At 42.1% G+C, this 19,875-nt stretch overlaps 3 protein-coding genes across 3 annotated transcripts in view; all 3 read right to left on the bottom strand.

Annotated features, from left to right (window-relative positions):
* The window catches only part of LOC122623281 (unconventional myosin-XV), a 31,101-nt gene extending 20,756 nt beyond the window's left edge, over positions 1 to 10,345 (bottom strand). The window contains exons 1-2 of the mRNA XM_043802331.1: positions 9,833 to 10,345; positions 2,081 to 2,423 (exon numbers count right to left, since the gene is read on the bottom strand). Coding sequence (XP_043658266.1) covers positions 2,081 to 2,206 — 126 coding nt within the window. The 5' untranslated portion in view covers positions 2,207 to 2,423; positions 9,833 to 10,345. The remainder of the gene's footprint in view (positions 1 to 2,080; positions 2,424 to 9,832) is intronic.
* Positions 10,346 to 11,324: 979 nt separating this feature from the next.
* LOC122623598 (poly(U)-specific endoribonuclease homolog) lies at positions 11,325 to 13,581 on the bottom strand. The gene is made up of 4 exons (XM_043802840.1): positions 13,391 to 13,581; positions 12,231 to 13,302; positions 11,727 to 12,156; positions 11,325 to 11,654 (listed from the first exon to the last, which is right to left on the bottom strand). Exons 1-4 carry the CDS (start codon positions 13,455 to 13,457, stop codon positions 11,421 to 11,423), a joined length of 1,803 nt encoding a protein of 600 aa, XP_043658775.1. The 5' UTR covers positions 13,458 to 13,581; the 3' UTR covers positions 11,325 to 11,420.
* A 1,882-nt stretch (positions 13,582 to 15,463) lies between these two features.
* LOC122623858 (tryptophan 2,3-dioxygenase) lies at positions 15,464 to 17,228 on the bottom strand. The gene is made up of 6 exons (XM_043803220.1): positions 17,071 to 17,228; positions 16,843 to 17,003; positions 16,650 to 16,783; positions 15,988 to 16,594; positions 15,763 to 15,856; positions 15,464 to 15,690 (listed from the first exon to the last, which is right to left on the bottom strand). Exons 1-6 carry the CDS (start codon positions 17,094 to 17,096, stop codon positions 15,573 to 15,575), a joined length of 1,140 nt encoding a protein of 379 aa, XP_043659155.1. The 5' UTR covers positions 17,097 to 17,228; the 3' UTR covers positions 15,464 to 15,572.
* Between the last annotated feature and the right edge of the window lie 2,647 nt (positions 17,229 to 19,875).

Raw genomic sequence — 19,875 nt, 5'->3', positions numbered from 1 at the left:
GCAAACCACTTTTTCAATGTTTTTTTTGTAAATACTAATTGTGAGTGAGTGGTGCAGTGATATGTGATACATGGCAGCAGAGGATACAAATAATGTGATTTCGACCTACTGGAGTGGAGGAAGTGCCTGAACTAGCTATTTTCCAGGAGCTACAACCAGCTGTCAGCTCTGACGTGGAAAGAGTTTGAGGAAAGGGGTGAGTACCTGTTTGTAAGTGTGAGTGGCACCCGACAATCAAATTTGTTGAGTGCGATTAGGGAGGCAAGAAAATGCCACTCTTGCAGTTCTCTGGTGTCAAATGATTGAGGAATTGTACGCGCTTGTTTTTCAAATGATAACTAAAAGTATGCTTTAAAAATATTATTAAATCTAATATAATCTAATCTTTCAGATTCAGACTTTTAATGGTAATTGAAATCACTATCACAATTATTATAGTTATTTTACAAATGAAGAACTAGTTACATGATAATAAGAAATTAGTTGTCAATAAAAATTTAAGAATTAAAACATGTATCACCGAATATAATTAAAAATTGTTAACTTTATGACCAATACAATAGTATTACTATGTCCTACTCCTTAAACATATAATTGTTTAGGCTGCCTTAAGGTAGGAGTACAATAATTTAATTCTACATGTATCCGAACTTTTTAATAAACGTTAGTGAAAAAACCTACATAAATGCAAGTATTTAGTCAGCGTTTAATTTAATTCAGAACTCGCTGTACTACAATCAGGAAAAAAGTCACAGATCCAAGAAACCACAGGTGGAATTTGGTTTGATTTGATTTCGTAGCAGGGCGCACAATGCACTGACCGATAATTGATCTAGTTCCACGATTACGCCTTCAGAAGCGGATTCCCATGGTCCCAGTGGCCGATCCCAGGCAGCACATGTGCCACCAACTGGTTCTCTCGTGCAACAGGATACGAGTCACATGTGGCAGGTTTTTCTGATTCTGGTACCGCTAGACCAAACATTACGAGCACTGTCCCAAGCGCCAGCATTATTATATTTGTTAAGAAGGAGAATAATAAAAGCATACAGGAAGTGCGGTTTCGGCCAAGCCAGTTTTTCACCTGTTATTTGCAAAATAAAACACACTAAAAGCTTTCGTTTGGTACGTAAAAATATAAAATAAACATTTTGCTGCTACTGCAAACTCAGCGCATTTTTACACAGTGAAATCGGTCATTTGGCAAATGTTTATCTACGAATAAAGAGTGCCTACAAAGGCTATCAACCAGCTTTGATTTTCACTTTGGGCATCAAGAAACCTAAAAGTCGAGTGTTTGGGCATTGACATACCCATTTAGCTAGTAGAGTTACTATTCACACTCTCAGTATTAGGATTATATAGATTATATAGATTTGATGTAATTCTGAATGTGGTTCCACTGTGCCGTCAGTCGACGACTTGAGACTAATTGCCGTGCGTTCTCAATCTTGATACCGCCAGCTCAGCACTTCAGCAGCTCCACATCTTATAATTGCAGCGTACAGGCGAGTGGCAGAAAGGAAAAAGGAAACGCTGCCGCTGGCAGGTGCAATTAGGTGCATTGCACAGGTGGTACAGTCCACTGTACAGTGAGCACGCGTGCCGATGGCCGAAAAAGAAATCCCAATTTCGCTGCAAATGCCCGCCTCTCTATTTGTATTTTGTTTGCTTCAGCAAATCGGCACATAAATTCAAGCGAGCACATTCCATAAATTCCGAGACATACATAGATTCCCAACCAGCAAGCCAACCTGCTAAACACTCGAGGGCAGCTCGTGAAAACCGAAATAAATAAATATAAACAGTCTGGCAAACAGTTCATGTCGGGTGAAAATAGTGAAAAGCATTCATGGGCCACGGCGAAGTCGTAAACAAATTGAAAATTCAAACAGTAAGCCACGGAAACCGAACCAAAAACGAGGCGATGGTGCAAACTCGCACCTTTTTACGGAGGGTGCGAAAGTGCACTGCGAGAAATGGTTCCATTGATTTAAAAACAAAATATACATCTAAATAGAATGGATATCTAAATAGAAATCTTATATCATACTTTTTAGTTACTAGTTTGCACTCTTACCTTGCCTTTGATGAGCGCCTGCACAACGATCACCTGGGCAGCGCGGTGCACCTCCTGGATCTCGCCGGGAATGGGATGTCCCATGCCCGGATCGAACCAGACCAGATCACCCTCGGCCCAGTCCATGGCTCCGGTGAGTTCGCGTTCGCTGCTCTGGACTCACTATCCTGCGGGTCTGGGTCTGGATCTGGGTCTGGATCTGGGTCAGGTCAGTGTGGAAACGATACCTTGCCGATGTTCTGCTCCTGCGCTTCCTCTATAGTGGTGAACTCTATGGTGTTGAACCCACTGAGATGGGAGTGGTGCGGAATGGATGATGGTCTTCAAACCGGTTGATTCATTGCTGCAAGAAATATACGAAATGGGAATTTGCTAAGTACGATTTACAAAATTTTCTCTCAACACACAAAAATTAAGGCGCTCGGGGGAAAAAAACAAAAACTCGTGTAATTACGGCGCCTTTCTATAAAAAATTCCTCGCTCTTTTGCATTATAAAATTGTTGCCCAGGCGGCTTATCAGACTCGTAGCCAAAACCCCACATCGGTGTGATTTTGACGGGGATTTTGATCGTGAGCAGCGGTGACTGTTTGCAGTCAATGACGCGAAGGCCGCGTTATTAATGAAAGTACAGATTTTTCGTTTCTTCGCATCTATGTGAATGTGTATAAATATATATGTTGGTTTTTATTTTTTTGTCTCTGTGGAAATGTTTGCCAACCGAGACCGAGGTGCAATGAAATGCAACGGCGGAGGAAAAAGAAAAAAAAACTAAATCGTGAAGCGGTAACAATGACAGTAGCAACATTTGCATCGTTGCAAAAGATCCGAGGGTAGCAAACTTATTAAATAAAACATGCCAGAAATTCACGAATTGGAAGCTGCAGTGAAGGGACATTGCAAATTGGTGAAGCCACAGATTTTAATAATCATCAATGCAGTGAGATAAAGTTTTGAGCCACCAAAATGAACTTTATGTGATGGAATAGAAGAATTCTTTCAATAAAGTCGAGATAGTGAAAGCAAGGTCAGTTTAATCATTAATTTATTATATTTAATGCGTTCACTGTGCTAAAAGTATTTTGAATTAATGATAACAATCTTTAGAAGTAGCACTTCAATATTAAATAAAATCCAAACACTCAAACATGACTCGCATTCACAATTGGCCAACCTCAACAAGATCCCATTAAAGGCAATTAATATGCCAGAATGCGTTTGAAATTATGATCGTTTCCAAAAAAGAAAAAAAAAGGGGGAACGGCAGCGAAAGAAGCATGAAACATTCAAGTTCATTAAGAAATTTCCAAAAAAGCAATATCGTAAAATATGAAATGCGAACGCCCAAAAAACCCCGAGCATACTCGTATATGTAGGTTGGCTAAAAGAATATTAAGCAGATGCGGCAAGACCGAAAAAAAAAAGTGGGAAAGAATGTTATGCTGTGGTTGTTGTTATAGTTGTTGTTTTATCTTTGCCTTTTCTCAGGCAAAACTTTCACCTGATTTGCGGCAAATGCCTTTAGCACACACAGACATAAATATTTATGCCCAAAACAACAGAAACATCAAATGAAAATAAAACAACGACGGCAGAAAGAGAGAGAGAGAAGTTGTCGCAATTTGATTTGATTCGAATTGATTCATGCAGTTGTGGCTTAAGTGAGTCAATCGGATTTGGATTTGTTAACTGGAAGTGGATTTGAATTGGAGTTGGAGCTGGAGCTGGAGTTGGAATTGAAGTTTGGGCCTGGCCCAGTAACGAATCTGTGTGATGCCAACTGGCCCGGCAAGTGCTCACGAAATAGCAGCGTCAATAGAGGAACTTGTTTTTCGAGACGAAATGGCTGGAGGGAGGCTGACACTTCGTCAGACATTTTCATTCAGCTTGCCGCTTCATAAGGCCAACACGTACGCACCAGCCCTCTCTTTCCGTCGAGCTTTTGGGGCAACATGCCATACACTCAGCGAAATATATGTATATTCCAAAATAAGATATCAAGTTAATAAAGTAATCGCAATCATTTCAATAGTTTATAAATAATATCTTATGTGTTCTCGCACGACTTTAATTTCACATTATTGATTCTGAATGAATGTTTTCTACTGTGTAATAGTGACAAAAACAATGACTAAGGCAGCCAGCAAAAATCTTGGCTAGCTACGGGTTCGACCGCATTCCAATGCTAAGACGTCGCTGCCTGCAGTCCATGTTTAATGCTAAGGTAGCAACCAAGCCAAAACGGCAGCAAACCAAAATAGCAACAACAGCCTCGGCATTAACATCATGATTGTGCGACAGTGTGTGTGCGCGTGTGTGTGTGTGTGTGTGTTCGTAATCAATGAGCAAATATCCAACGATGTGGAATAACAATCATAAGAATTTCATTTGCAACTAAGTGTTGGATAAGTGAAGCCAGGTTTTTGCGGCATGGGTTGGGCACTTCAAGTCGGCAACGGAAGTTGCGCAATGGAAGGCACTTCATTTCAGATTCATCTCCCAGTTAATATATTAATTAATATTATTCACAAAAAAAATAGATTTAGCAAAGTTAACCCTATTGAAATGGTTACTCTTAGCATAACAAATAGACTTTTGGAAATCACACAAGTTTGTTGCCTAAGTATTTCGTTTCGCCAAGAACTGCACTCCAGCCCCAAAGAACATAAACTTTCAATCGAAAAGAAATAATAAGCATCCAAAAAACAACCAAGCAGCTATACAAGTTCGTTGCCTAAGTCTTTCTATTTTCAGTGACAACTTTAAGCGCCAAAGAACTCAAAATTAATAACAAATTCCAAGGTTGGATAACAGACTCTTTTCTCATTTCCATCTCGACAGGGAAAATATTTCTATGGCAACTGCGTTCCCATGGGACAAAATCTGATTCTTGCGGCGATGTTTTTGTTCGATTTCTAAAATGATTTGTTATCAGCTATGACACACACACACACATATAGATATAAATACCAGACCGCACCTGCTTAAATGCTTAAATGTTAAGTTATGCATAAGTTGAAGTCAGGTGTTGCTGTGGTTGTGTTTGCGTGGCTGAAAAATGTGTTTCTAGTCTCTCGACAGCTCGTTTCTCGTAGTTTCGAGGGTATTGATACATTCTTGGCATAGCTGAGAGTTCGGAATGGCCCTAAAAAAACAAATGGTTAGGTGAAAATCAAGGAGCGGAGGGGGGGGGCAGGAGGTGCGGCTTTGGCTGCCACGAAGTGAAACTCGATAGAGTGTTTTTTCTTTTGTTTTTTTTTATCTAAACAACACCTCAACATCTCGCACACGCACAGCCAAATACGATCTTTAATTATGTTGCTCTGGCTGTTTAATTTGACGTTTACGTTTACGTTTTCGTTTACGATTTCGATTTTGTTTTAATTGAGTCGGTTTGACGAACTGCAATTTGCAATTCGAGCTGCAATTAATTTCGGTTTACTTCGGTTTACTTTCAAGTTGCGTTTTTGTTACCCACTTAACACATTCGCTATTTGCTCGCAGCAATTATGCATTATTTATTGTTTATTGTTTACTGTTTACTGTATTTATTTTATTCAAGTCCATTGCTATTCGATATGCAAGTTGCTTTCGTTTTGGGTGCGTGTATTGTTGATTGAAAGATAATGATAATGAAAAGTGAATTATTTTTAAATCCACATGGTTCACAAGATCTACATTAAATAATTAAAAATGTTCAATCAAGAATAATTTATACCTATAAACTGGAGCTGATGAACGATATGGGCTCAAAAGGCCATATCCAATTTAATGGCCGGCAAGCTTTCGGTTTCCGGACTCACACAGATTCCCAAATTGGATCTGGCATACCAATCTGGCCCACAGAAAATTACCTCTCCGTATCTGGTTAAAAATCGAGGGGGAACATCCGCGCGATAATCTGCAATCCGCTGGCCTGTGACTTCGCTGAAAAATACCTGGCTAATTCAATTTGGACTGCAGTCCAGGGATCGAAAAAAAACCCCTCTGGCATTCTTCCCCCTGGCCCTGCCATTTCAATTAAACCCAACGGCGACGTCAACAACGTCTGGCTGCGACTGTCTGTGGCTGGCTGACTGGCTGACTGGCTGACTGACAGTTTGACTTATTGGCTAAAAGCTTCGGCCAAAAACAGTCAACAACAGCACGCACTCGCCGCTCTTGACTAGGCTTGTCTAGGGAGTGACTAGTCATATATTATTTTGCTGTTCTTGCAGTAAGCGGCTTAATTGCCCTGCTGTTGCTGTTGCTTCTGCTGCTGCTGCTCACTCTTCGTTCACTCGTTTTTTATATTTGGGTTGGACAAATAGAAAATTTCATGTAGAAAGAAGAAATATTTAGCAAGAAGTTGAAGTCGGCGCACGATTTCACTAGCACCAGGGCCAAAACCAAAACCAAAACCAAAACCAGAGTCAAGCCAAATGGTATAAGCCAAGTTCGAGCTAAAATGGCGACACATACACACAGGCGCGTGCAGAGAGTAAGCCAAAAGGCCAATAAACCTTTGGTAAAAAATGAAAAATGGAAAAAAAAAAACAGAAAAAAAAGCGCGCCATGTTGCCAGCTTTTGCTCATCGATCACAAACAACACACACATACACACACACACACTGAAAGACAAGCCCACAATACAGCAGATAACTTTATGCATGCAGAAAACAAAAAGGGAAATTTTCAAACGTCTATGCCGGAGACAATTGAAAGTGGCGGTGCATAAAGTATTCTAACAATCAACTCCACTCAACTCAACTAAAATCGAATCAAATCGTTGGTGTCAGCCGAAGGAGTGCCGCTCGATTTGTTTTCTGCAATCGTTTTGCGTCTATGCGTTGCTGCCGCACCCGCAACATTGCTTGCTGCAACAAGGGACGCCAAATACACTGGCAAACAAAGTTAGCACTAATTTCAATGAAATTTCATATCTTCATAATCATATCATAATACTGACATCCTAAAACTGCGTTGCCTGTTCTTATACGAATATTATACGCCAACTTCAAACTTCTGTAGCTGTAGTTTGATTTAGGCTATTTTAGTGATTTTTTTTTGGTGTACCACTACGGAGGCGAATTGGAAGTGGGCGCCCTGAAGCTGGGAAACAGCTGCGTCTTGGGGGCGTTGCGGAATGTGAGGCAAGGCGGTTCGTGGCCAAAAAGGTACTACAATACTTCAAACGCAAATCTTACGGAGGTGCCGCCGCCAAAGATGGGGCTTCGACTCCAGGGGCGGCATATGGGTATGTAGGTTAACAGATATTGGTTTGGTAGTCAGTTTGGTAGTATTTCGTTGCCAAGAAACAGAATAACACAAAAACCAAAAAATTGTATCCCATAACTTAGTAAATAGATACATATATATATATTCTATTTTACAGCCTACATACCCAACTCCATTCAGCCAACTTTACATATTTTCTACAAATAAAGTTCATTTGCTAAACTTCGATCACGCGACTTTCTCAATTCGAACTCAAAACTTAGCCCACAAAAATTAGGCACCGTCATTTCGATTTCATTTAGTCAAAACTAAGCAAAAGTTCCCAGGCGAAATTGATTTAAGATGCCTCCAATTATCGCATCATCCAAATCGATTAAAACTAATAACAGTGTGTAGGGTTTCGACCAAAAAACGAAATCGATGACGACAACAAAAGAAGTATCTGTCCAAGATGATGACGAATATGCGGGAATTTGCCGCGAAAACCGCACGAAAATAAATTAATAAAAAACGTAAATTAAAAATTTCACTCAATGGAGATCGGAGATCGTTTTTGTTGTTGGCCTGCGTTGGCCTGTGTTGGCTGTGACTATTTTGTTTAAATAAAGTAAAAGTCAATTAACATCTTTGTCGCATTAGCATGAATGTGAGTGATTGTGTGAGCTGGCATCGGTGGTGGTGTGTGGTGTTTGCTTTGGCTTTTGTTATGCATTTTTAGCATTTGTGGCTCGCTTTTTGCTTTGCCAGCGTCCCCAGCATGAAAATGAGCACGAAAGCGAAAAGCAAAGAAAAAATTATCGATAGCAAAGTGGGAAAAGTTTGCTCTAGGACTGCCAGATACTCTCGTTAACCCATTGACAGTCAAAGGGATTAAAAACAGATTTCTCAGAGTTGATCTAATACTAATACTAATACATTGAATCGTTTAAAATAGAGAAATGCTCCAGTCACATGGTAACATTGTATAGTAAGACCCGTTTAAAAATCGTTCTCCCATAAAATCACTGAACTATGGCTTTTGGCCAAAGACCTTGATAATTTCTTAACGCTGACCCTCTTGGCGCTGCAACAGTGGAACCCTAATAAAATCACCCTCCGCCAGGGTATAAAACTATACCAGCGATAAGAAAACACGGCAATGAGCTGGGAAAACAAAAGACTCAGGCAACGAACGCGAACTCGGGAGAGAGGCCAACTAAGAAGGGGAATGAAATGGGGGAGGTGGGGGGTGGGGAGGGGTCAGGGCGTTGTTGTACGGAAGTGGCACGCATACACCGACACAAACGCACACACATGGATATACTCCAACACACAGAGACATTCGGACCTGGCCAAGTGGCCACTGCGGCATTCTTCGATGGCCGGAACCAGTTTTCTTTTGCTCCACCACCAATTTTTTGTTGTTTTTGTTTTATAGCATTTGCGTCGATTTTTTCTTGATTTTTTTCTGGCTTTTTGCACGCCTAACTGTTTGCGATCGTATACCGTTGGCAGCGCAGCGTTCTCGGCTTCTTTTGGCCTGCCATGATTTGCCAAAACGTCGCCGATCGAAACCAAACGAAAGCCAAAGCCAAAGCCAAAGTCAAAATGCGATACAAAACGAAACGAGTTGAGACGACGAACCGATCCGTAGGGATCGTTAAAAAAGAAACCGAAATATAGCATCGAGAACCACTCGAGTACCGTTAGGACGAGCTTATGCAACTGCAACTGCAACTGCATCGGATCGAGAATCGGAAAATCGTTGGCCAGGTGCCGTTACACAAATTGAAATCGATCGCCTTTGGAGACGAGAACAGGTCTTAATATCTGTTGGCATCTGGACCTCAGGTGATCCCGAGAATGCATTCGAATCCAATAAGTTCATGGTTGCACACGTGCAAGTGGCTAGAAATCGAATGCATCTTCGATGAGCTCACCGCAATGCCGAAACTCTATTACCTCTATAATTAGCCATGATGGGGGTGGCTCAAACTCGGCGTACTCATTGTTGCCATTGGCATTGACATTGGGCAGTCTGATTAATTGATTTTTTGAAAATAAGCGTGGATGATTTCATTGGGGAGTTTTCAACATTCTACAAGTAATAAATCCTTTCATTCATTCTGTGCTTATAGCTCTGAATAGTTTTTGATATTCTCAGATTGTAAATCATTTCTAAAGCTAACAGAATTGTGTTTCTTAATAAGAACACAACTTATTTAAATTCTTTAGTTATATATCCTTAGTATATACATATACGGATCCTACATAGCTCGAAGATAAGAAGATAAGAATTTACAAAATCTAACAAACAATCAAATCCTTTCTAAAAGCCCTTCATATCGACAATGGCAATCAATGAAAATAGTTAATATTTTTAATGGCGCCTGGCAATCCTGGTTTTATTGACATTCTTCTGCTATTATTGTTGTTGTTGTAGACCAAGTTTCAGATTCAGATTCTGATTTGAATTCCGAGAGCGGGAGAGAGAGAGTGAGAAAAAGGTTACTGCTATTTTCGCTCTCTCTCGCTCTCCCCTTTGAGCGTGACTTACTTGCTTTGTTGTTGCCTTGCGTTTCAGATAACCGTTCTGTTCTGCCAGCGTGTGAGTTTGTGTTTTATGTTTTTTGAGCTCTTTCTTCTGCTCTTTCTTCTCCTCTCGGTTGGTTTCTTTTGGCGTCACTTCGTCACCGCACACAGAACATTAGAAGAGGAAGAATTCTGCTACATTTCATCCGCAGTGTCTTCCGATACTCTCTTCTCTTCTCTTCCCTCTTTCTCGCTGCTTCGTTGTTTGTGATTCTTAATATTTTCTTTTTTTTTTTCTTCTATTTTTTACGCCGATTTGCTTGTTGCGTTGTTTGTCAAAAAAGTGTCGACGCTTTTGAATTTCGTTGATCAGAATTGGAACAAATAATTGCACGGCACTTGCGAGTTGGGTAACGAAAAAAAAAACAAAACTTAATTTGACCGCTCAGTATGTACATAGGTATTTGTATGGTTGTGGCTACAATCCGTGGCACGCCGCGCACCAAAAAAAAATGCTCAACAAACTCCTCCGGCAGTCAAACAGCAACTGAAATGGCCGAAACCACTGGAAGTCCAATGGAACTATGGTCAACTCAGATCACTTGTTGCCAACAGAGAGAGAGAGAGACAGAGAGAGCGCGACAAGAGAGCGAGAGAGTGCAACTGCAGGGTTGCCAATGGCATTCATCTTTTGATATTTATAGGTGAGATCAAACATAACGCAGTCATTTACTTACCACTGCAATGTTGCTTAGCCATGTTATGATTTAATAACCATTCGTGGTGATCGGTTTCTTTGAAACAGTCATTTTTCCGATTTACCGACTACAAATTATTGGAATTTTATTTAAAAAACAGAAACCGTTGGCCGAATATAGAATTTCTTGCCCCGTTGAATTCGCTACAAAATTCCCTATCAATCTGTATTTAAGACTGGGAACTTTAATTTTTGACAAGTTTTGTGCAAATTGTAGTGATTATTTTATTATTATTTTATTTTATTTATTTTATTTTTATTATTATTTTAGTTTTGTGACCATTTCAAGCAAGATTTTAAAACCTTCTTAAATATGTGATATCCATACACAGGGTATAATCATAAAAATATTAAAAAAAATTAACATTTTCCATAATATATAAAACACTTTTGACAACTCTAAGCGAGAGAGCGCTCAAAAAACTGACAAAGAGCCGCGCTTTCCGGCTGAAAACTGGTTTTTCATCTCACGCAAGTTAACTTCTTAATTACCGGCAGTGTGGCCAATTTGATAATATTATCAAAAAATACTAAATATTTCATAACATTTTAAAAATGGAATTTTCGAAAAATAAATTGGACTGCATTTCAAGTAATTATATAATTACGAAATATATTATATTACCGGTTTGGTATAAAAAGCAAAGCTGGCTACTATAAAACTCAACAAATTCGATAGTCTTATTGACATCGATTGCTTTGCAAGCAGTGCAGCGAAGTGATTGAAGGGCCCGCGTATTTGAAATGAAAGGTAGCAAACTATAATTTTCAAACATTAACTTTATTCATTAGAGCGACAGAAAAAAAATTCTACGATGACTACGAGAGGCGCGACCGTTGATCGTTGATCGCTGCCCTAAATCTCCGGATAGGCGCTGCCAATGAGGTTCTTGCCCCGGTAGCGCCACGAATAGGTGACGATGCCGAACTTGCTGTTGCCCAAGGACACTGGACAGGTGCGATCCGGCCGCAGCTGGAAGCAGACGGTGTACAGGGCGAGCTCCAGTTCCGGCGAGGTGCCCACGAACACTGTGTTCACCGGCTTGTTGAGTCCCTGATGCGTGAAACGGATCTTAACGACTTTGCCCTTCTGCAAAGGATTACGAAATTATGTCATTGTAAATAAGATTTCAACCCACATCCGACGCAAAGGACCACGTACCGTGCCAATGTCCTGCTCCTTCATATAACCCTTGTAGTCAAAGCGACCATCCTTTTCCTCTTCGCTCATATAGACCCAGTTGTGGAATCCGATGATGGTGCCGGCCTTCACCTCGTGGACAAAGACGTGCTCGAAGCCGGAACTGCCGATCTTGCCCTGACCGCGGGAGTACTGTGTGAACCACAGCTCCTTGACCAGATCGCGGTGGGTCTTCGGATCGGGGCTGACCACGCCCTTCTGCTGCAGGAAGAGCATGGCCTGGCGCATCACCGGCGTGGCCATCACTGCGTCCAGGAAGTCGTTCTCCTCCTTGCGCTCGTTGGGGGTCACATGCTCGTTGACGTGGGTGTCCTGCTCGTAGTTGTTGAACAGCAGTCGCATCTTCATGATCGTCGGCGATTCCAGGGCCTTCGAGTCGACACTCAAAAGTCTTTGGGGCAAAGTGAGCGACAGGATATTTAAGTATATTTTAATATTTATTCGATGTATCTACGGTTTACTTACGGATTGGGTGCCTCGTCGGCGCTGTCGATGGAGCGCGTGCGTCCCTGCAGATTCACCCGAATGTTTCCGATCTGACTGTTGCTCTCCTTGGTGTACAGCTGCTCCGTCAGCTGGCGGATCTCGTCATCGGTGGCCACCGAGTTGCCCGACGACTGGAAGCCGGGTCGCACAGTGGTTGTGCCGTCGCCCCCACCGCCGACCTTGTGCGGACCCACCGACGCTCCGTGCGCGGGAGTGGGCGTTACCGAGGACGAGAACGAAGGCGTTGGTGTGGGCGTGGGCGTAGGCGTGGCCGCTGATGTAGGCTTGGTGGGCGGATGCACAGGATGCTGGGGCGTGGGCAACGGCGATTGCCAGGCCGAAGGAGAGCCCGGCGTGGGCGTTGGCGAGCCTGGTGGCGTCTTGGGCCCGGGCAGAGCCGGGAAGTCCTCCTTTTGGGATGGCCTACGAGGTCCTGGCAGCGCCGGGAACTCCTCCTTCTGCTGCGGCGTCTTACCTGTGGTGCTGGTAGCGGGCTTCGCTGTGGTCGTGGTGCTCGTAGTGCTGCCCAGTCCGAAACCAGGACGTCCTGTTCCTGGCGTCGGTTGTGGTCCGCCGCCGTAGCTCAGGTCGTAGCTGTTCGGCTGCGGCTTCTGTGGCCGATAGGAGGCGAATCCCGGCAGAGGTGGCTGCTGAGATGGCTGGTGAGATGGCTGGTGAGATGGCTGGTGGGATGGCTGGTGGGATGGCTGGTGGGATGGCGTTGCCCTGGTGCTCGATGGCCACTGGGGTGGCGACTGCGGATTTTGGGATGATCCGAAGGGTGAGGAACTCGGCGTATCGGGTCGCGGTCCCAGCGGCATCAGTGGGGCATGCGAGATGACCAGTGGCGGTGGCTTGTTGGCTGCCGTGGGCGTAACCACCACCGATTTCGGACTGGTGGCCACCGGTGGCGCAATCGTGCTGGTGGTAGTCGTAGTGCCATCACTGCCAAAGAACTTCTTGAAACCACCAAACCAGCTGGACTTCTTGGTCGTCGTCTCCACGGCGTCTAGCGGATCCGGTGTAATCTGTACCTCGTTCTTGTACGCATCTGGCGGGGATTATGGGTAGGGAATAGAATGCGTATGTAAGACTACCTGTTGTCCAAATGGTTTGCGCCCTTTCGCCATTTAGCCTACCTGACACATGAAAGTGGCCGGCAAGAGCCAGGCACAAAAACACTGCGCTCAATGCCAGGCAGCGCATTTTGCTCGATTTATTAGCACTTTGCCTTGGCGAACTACGATTTGTCTTTCAATTCCGACTGATTTTAAATTCCGAAGACTGCTGCTCGACCAGCTGAACGGAGACTCGGCAAGCGACTGACTGACCAGAGACTCCAGTTCGCCAGCCGCCTGATCTTTGCGATCGCAGCTGATGTTGCTGCTGTCGCCGGTGTTGCTGTTGTAGCTGCCTTTGTTGCTGCTGCTGCTGTTGTTGCTGCCGCGCTTGTTGTTTTTGGATTTATTAATGAGCTTACGACGCGATCGTCGGCGGCGTGGGTTTTGCCTCTACACAGGTACGCTACAGCCATTTCAATGGGCATTTTCGGTTGCGAAAAAATGGCACGTGAAAATGGTGCTTATGAAATTATAAATATTTCACAGGAACAGGAAATATTAGACTTCCTGAATGCCAATAGAAAACTTATGACTTGACATTCAGTTAAAGCTATTACTTTTCAAAGATTTTGAAATAATTCTAAGAAAAATTGTTACTGTGTGTACTAAAGACAGTACTGATTTGAACTATAACATTTGAACTATAACATTTGAACTATAATATTTTAACTATAACAATTGAACTATAACATTTTAACTAAAAAATTTTGACTATAACATTTTAACTATAACATTTTAAGTATAAAATGTTAACTATAAAACTTTAACTATAACATTTTAACTATAAAATGTTAACTATACAATTTTAACTATAAAATTTTGTGCAATTATTAGAAATACACTGCAGTCGTCAGAGCTGGACAGCCCGCAAAAATGAATAGCCTGCAAATGCAGATGCCGAGTTCTGGAGGAACCTGCTTCTGCAGGGGCTGATCGAGGGATCAAAATGGTCCACAATTACCTGGGCAGAGCGCTAATTGTCGAACAAAAAAGACCCAAACTGACCGACCGGACCAAAATAGTCGCCGGCATCTAAGCAAATGTGGAGGGGTAGTCCGAAATTGTAGTTGCCTTCGGAAGTGGCTCACGTAAGCGATTAAAGCGAATTAAGCTTACATAATGCATTGGAATTTAGCATTGTTCTGTGCCATTCGGCTCTGTTCTATTCCGTTCTGACCCGGTTCCCTTCGCTGACCCTTCCCCGGGAAGACGACTCTATGCCGATGTCGATGTCGATTCCATTCCACAAACCAAATTAATTACGTTGCTCGTGAAGGAGAGAGCGGAGTGGCCTAGTTCGCCATCCCATTCTAATAAATAATAATGAAACTGAAAACTCAGTGCACAAATCTGGGGCTTATCGCCCGAGGGAAAGGCCACTGGCAAAGGTTATGTTTTTGTGTGCTCCATTTGAGCAAACAGCGATAGGCGATTTGGAAAGCTCTCCAAGTCCCAATTGCAAAACTTGAACGATAAGCAACCTACATATGATCTATTTGGAATGCTGGCTATTCAATTATTACGATTTGGTATGATTAATGTGGTTTTGAAGTGGGGTTAAAAGTAATTGCTGGAAATGACAAGGCACTTCGGGTTCTGATCGTCAAACAATGGAGGTCCTAAGCATTTTATTATAATGGAGCTGCATTGTTATATATAAACTACTAATGCTGCTATTAATTTTACAAATTTTGGCAATGTGATAAAGTTATAATTATGTTTAAGCTAAATTTGGGAATCTTTGGCAATTCTTTTGGTTTCTTAAAATTGTATTTTGTATGTTGCTTTGTTGCTAATGTTCAATATTTATATTTTGCCTATTTTAATGCATTGCTATTACGTAAATTCGTGTAACCCCATTAACTTTCTAGCACTTAAGCATTTTGTAATGGAAATAACTTTATATCACTATTATAATTTTGTAATTTTATTTGCTAACGAACAATTAGAAAAGAGCGAGAAAGACAACCAGAATATCCATGGTCTACTTTCAGGCTGTTGACTTGCATTCCCCTAGAATATGCAAATCTACTATTAATTCTAGAGATGCAAATTAATTCCTGGTCAGACATAAGAAAGAAACACACCACATGAAGTAACAAAGACTAAACAAGTAATTTTATTACAACAGAACGAGCAACAGTAGGTGGAACAAACAATTCATAGCCAATCACAGACCATTTGGACCCTCTGCCGATTGTCAGACACTTTTGTTGATCAGCTTCTTGCGAATGGTCTCGTCCAGCGGCGGAATCGCCTCGCGGGGAATGAGGAAAGTGGACAGGTTGAACAGATCCAGAAACACCTTGTAGCGATCACTGAAAGCAAAAACCAAAGGGAGAAGAGCAGTTGAAGTTCACCGATCCCCAAGCGAACATATAGATGATCACCTGAGAGTGGAGCGCAGATATTGATATCCGGACGAGCCACCGGTGCCCAACTGCTGGGATCCAATCATGCGTTGCACCATGATCACGTGATTGTCTGTGGCGGGAATAGAAAGTAGTTGGTTAGCTAGGCCAGGCTTAAATACTACTTATGTATATACGAATATACATATTTGTGTATGAAAAAGAGTGAAAGAATGAATCTCCATTGAAACATGCAGTGCTTACATCTCCACTTGGTTATTAACGAGTCGATGTCCATCAGCAGGGTGAGCAGCTGGTGGGGCTGGCTGAACCTCGGCTCGTCCCTGTAGAAGGTGATCATGATGGCGCCCTGGAGGGCTCGATGGCTGAACCGGCGATCCCCACGTCGCACCAGTGCATCGTGCACCGCCGGATCGAAGATGGAGCGGTACACCTCGCGTCGCTTCTCGATGTCCATGAGGCGGTAGTTTTTGGCCTTCTCCACGGGCTCCTCCATGGCGCTCTGTACCTGTGCCGCCAGAAAACGATCGACGCTCTCCTGGAACTTGGCCCAGAAGTTGAAGCCACTCTCCTCCAGGCCAGGTGTCCGCTCCAGCCAGCGCTGCACCAGCTCCAGCAGTGAGGGATCCTTCTCCGAGTTGCGAATCGAATTCCGCGCCTCCTCGTCGCTAAAGACATCCGAGTACTTCTGGTTGTACCTCACCCGCTGCTCAGTCAGCACTCCCAACTTATTCTCGATCAAACGGAACTGCAGCGACTGGAAACCGGATGCGGGGGCCAGATACTTGCGGAAGTCCATGAAATCTAGCGGCGTCATGGTCTCCAAAATGGGCACTTGGTCCACCAGGAGCTGTGCAAAGGAAGTTATAGAACGGCATTGAAACGCAGAGCCAGCAAGAACCCACTTTTAGTATCAGAACCACTCGGTGCAGTCGCTTGACAATCTCCAGCGTCTTGGTCTCATCGATGACCTCTGCATCCAGCATGTCCCGTATGGAGTCGAACTCGAAGATGATCTGCTTGAACCACAGCTCGTAGGCTGTGGAGAACGCACTTGAATATCTTTGAGTGGATTCATCCCGCTGCAATGCTACTCACCCTGGTGCGTGATGATGAACAGATGCTCATCGTGCACTGGTCGCTTGTCCTCCTCGGAGAGCATGCACTGGGCATCCAGCAGCTTGTCCAGCATCAGGTACTCTCCATAGATCTTGCCCACCTCCGTGGTCAATGGCACCGCCGAATCATCGTGATCGTTTCTGAATAAATGGGTTTGATGGTGAATTGATGGTGAACCGAAGGTGGATAGCACGTGCTGGTGCTCACCCGTTTCCTGCATAGGGACAGCTCATGGTGCTCAGCTCAGCTCAGCTCAGCTCGGTTCAGATCGTGGCTCCTCGAGCGGCGGATGCTGGCAAACTGATCTCCGCCAGCGGACCGGAGATGAGACCCCAGCGAACCGATAACAGGGCGAAGTGAGAGAGAAGTGAGCTCCAGTTCCGACTGATTGCACAGTCGGCGATCTGGGCGATGGACGATGGGCGATGGGCACTGGCAGATAGGCTGGGAATTATCAATCGCTGGAGGTGAAAGTGCGACGCACACACATATTTTCCCAAAGGGAAAGCAAGCAAGGGTGTCTACAGTACAGTCAAACAAGAAATGCCAAACCAGAGTCATAACTTGTGTTACTTTCAGGGCAAACTCTCCAGTTGTTTAAATATTAGAATATTACTTGTGTATAAACCCTGCATAGGAATAACATTTAAGATGGCAATTGTTGTTGCCTGCGTTTGTGTGGGGTCCAATATTATTGGTCCTTGAAAATAGCTCAAGGTTGTATAAAAATAAATGGAACAAATTTTGTTTTTATACAATCGCATCATACGCCAAAATTAGTAAACAAACAGAAATATACAAATCAGCTTGCGTGATTTGTGATCAGAATAACTTGCAGTTCCCAAAACCCATTGAAAATGAAGCCATCATTCACTTGCTTATCATTTTTATATTTTTCATATATTTCTGGTTTTCCTCTTTATTTAAAATGTATTTTTGAGTCATTGGCTCAGTCATATACTTGTTGAAATTTGTTATATACTTGTGCCGTTCGCATCAATTCTTACTTCGATCCATCGCTTACATAATTCATCCGTTTATTTGTTGTTAATTACTTTGTTGTTTTCTTTTTTGTTGTTGTTGTTGGATTTGTTGTTGTTTGCCCCACATACATATAGCGTAGTGTCGGGCCATTAATATCCGACCTTATTTATACTATTTCTTACACATTTTCTGTTGTTGGTTTTACTTTTCTTGCTGCATATCCAAAATCGCAAATCAAGTTCTCAAAGAAATCATTCGAATAGGATACTGTCGATGTGTGTCTAAATATATATATATATATGTATATATATATGTATGTTTTGGTTTTTTATCAGTTTTCATTATATAATTTTCAACTACTTTTGCATAGAAAAAATTCAGTTACATCGGGGAGTAAAACACAAGAGGTACGGGGCAATTGAATGCGATCTTTTGATTTGGGATTTTTGCAATGTGCTTGGAATTCGTTCAATGCCATTTATGTATTACATAAACATCTAGTATATATCCATGTATATATATGTATATGTATGTATGCCTGTATGTATATATATACATATATATTTATTTATAATTTATCGCTTTACTCTCGCTCGCTATCTGGCTCTAACTGTATTTATATAATATGCAAATCGCGCTGCGTTTTCTAGTCAATTTCTAGGTTCGGAATCTCTCAGTGGAACCGCAAAGAAGTGCAACGAAAATAGAAACCGAAGAATGAACAAAAACCAAAAAAAAAAACTCGAATATCGAACACCTAAGACCGCGCTTTAGTTATCGTTTATAGTTAATCGTTAATCGCTCTGTAAATGTCTGTGTATTTAAATCTATGACTAAACTGTTTCGTTATGCGCGCTATCTCTGTCTCTTTCGGCTCTCGCCATCTCTGTCTAACTGGCCGACCAACTATCTATCTCGCTCTCGCGCGTTGTCCTTTTCCATCCTATTTGTGAACCGGTGGTTTCCGGTCAGCGGTAATTTCACTTTAACATTATTGCACTCTTAATTCGTGTTTGCTGTCAATAGTTTTCAATATGTTCGTTATAGACATTAACACAATATCTGAATCGAAATACATTATGCATATTTTATATATGTATTGTTTGTATGTCTGTATATCATGTATCTCAATGTTTTGTATGTGCACAAATGCACTTATGTACATACATCTATGCGTATGTTTCAGTGTGTAGACTTATGTTTTCAAAGAGATACGATATTTCCCCCGGCTCAACGTGACTTTGTGTAACTTCTAACATTCTTTGTATGATTACACGATTTAAGTGGTATCCCTATCAACTAGGCGAGATGATTGGAAGGTATGGGATGATTGAGAGAGGTGTGGCATGGAAGCTTTTGGCACTGATGCTCTCACTTTGGGAGAAAGGCGATCGGAGATGCGTGGTCTCACCTGCGGATTTCAACACAACTCGTCAACTGCTAGAAAGTATGCTTTAAAACGAAATGATAGTTCGATTGCCCCACTTTGTTGCATACTTCAAGGCGCCAGTGTCTTGAAATCTCCCAGTGCGACAACACACACATCTCTTTGGGTGTGGAATGTGGAAGATGTGGACTGCGATGCAGGCTGATCGATCTACAAATAAAACCCAAACAAACTGTTGCATACAAAGCATAAGTACACATAGATGTGTTCGCCTATAGATTTTACATGTACCATGTTGCAACATGGCGGTACATTTCTTAAGCGTAGGAAACCAAAAGTTGTTGAACATTTCTATTAATTTATTATACATAAAGAAGACGAAAAAAAAAGTAATTAAAACTAAATTGTTTATAAATAAAGCCTAAGCCTAAAAATAGTCCTATAATTTCGATACTCATAAAATATATATATCTTTGTTTTCATATAATACTCTTGGCTAAGAGAGCTTTTGGAGTTAGCAACAAATTGCACTACATTGAAAATACTTTATCAATATCAATTGAATTAAATATAATTAATTATGTATAATTTAGTTAAGCAATCGCATATGTCGATATATAATAATGTATGTTTGTTTTTTT

Source organism: Drosophila teissieri, chromosome X, assembly GCF_016746235.2.
Source record: "Drosophila teissieri strain GT53w chromosome X, Prin_Dtei_1.1, whole genome shotgun sequence".
Lineage (NCBI taxonomy): Eukaryota > Metazoa > Arthropoda > Insecta > Diptera > Drosophilidae > Drosophila > Drosophila teissieri.
The sequence above is the reverse complement of the archived record's forward strand: the minus strand, read 5'-3'. Positions and strand labels throughout refer to the sequence as shown.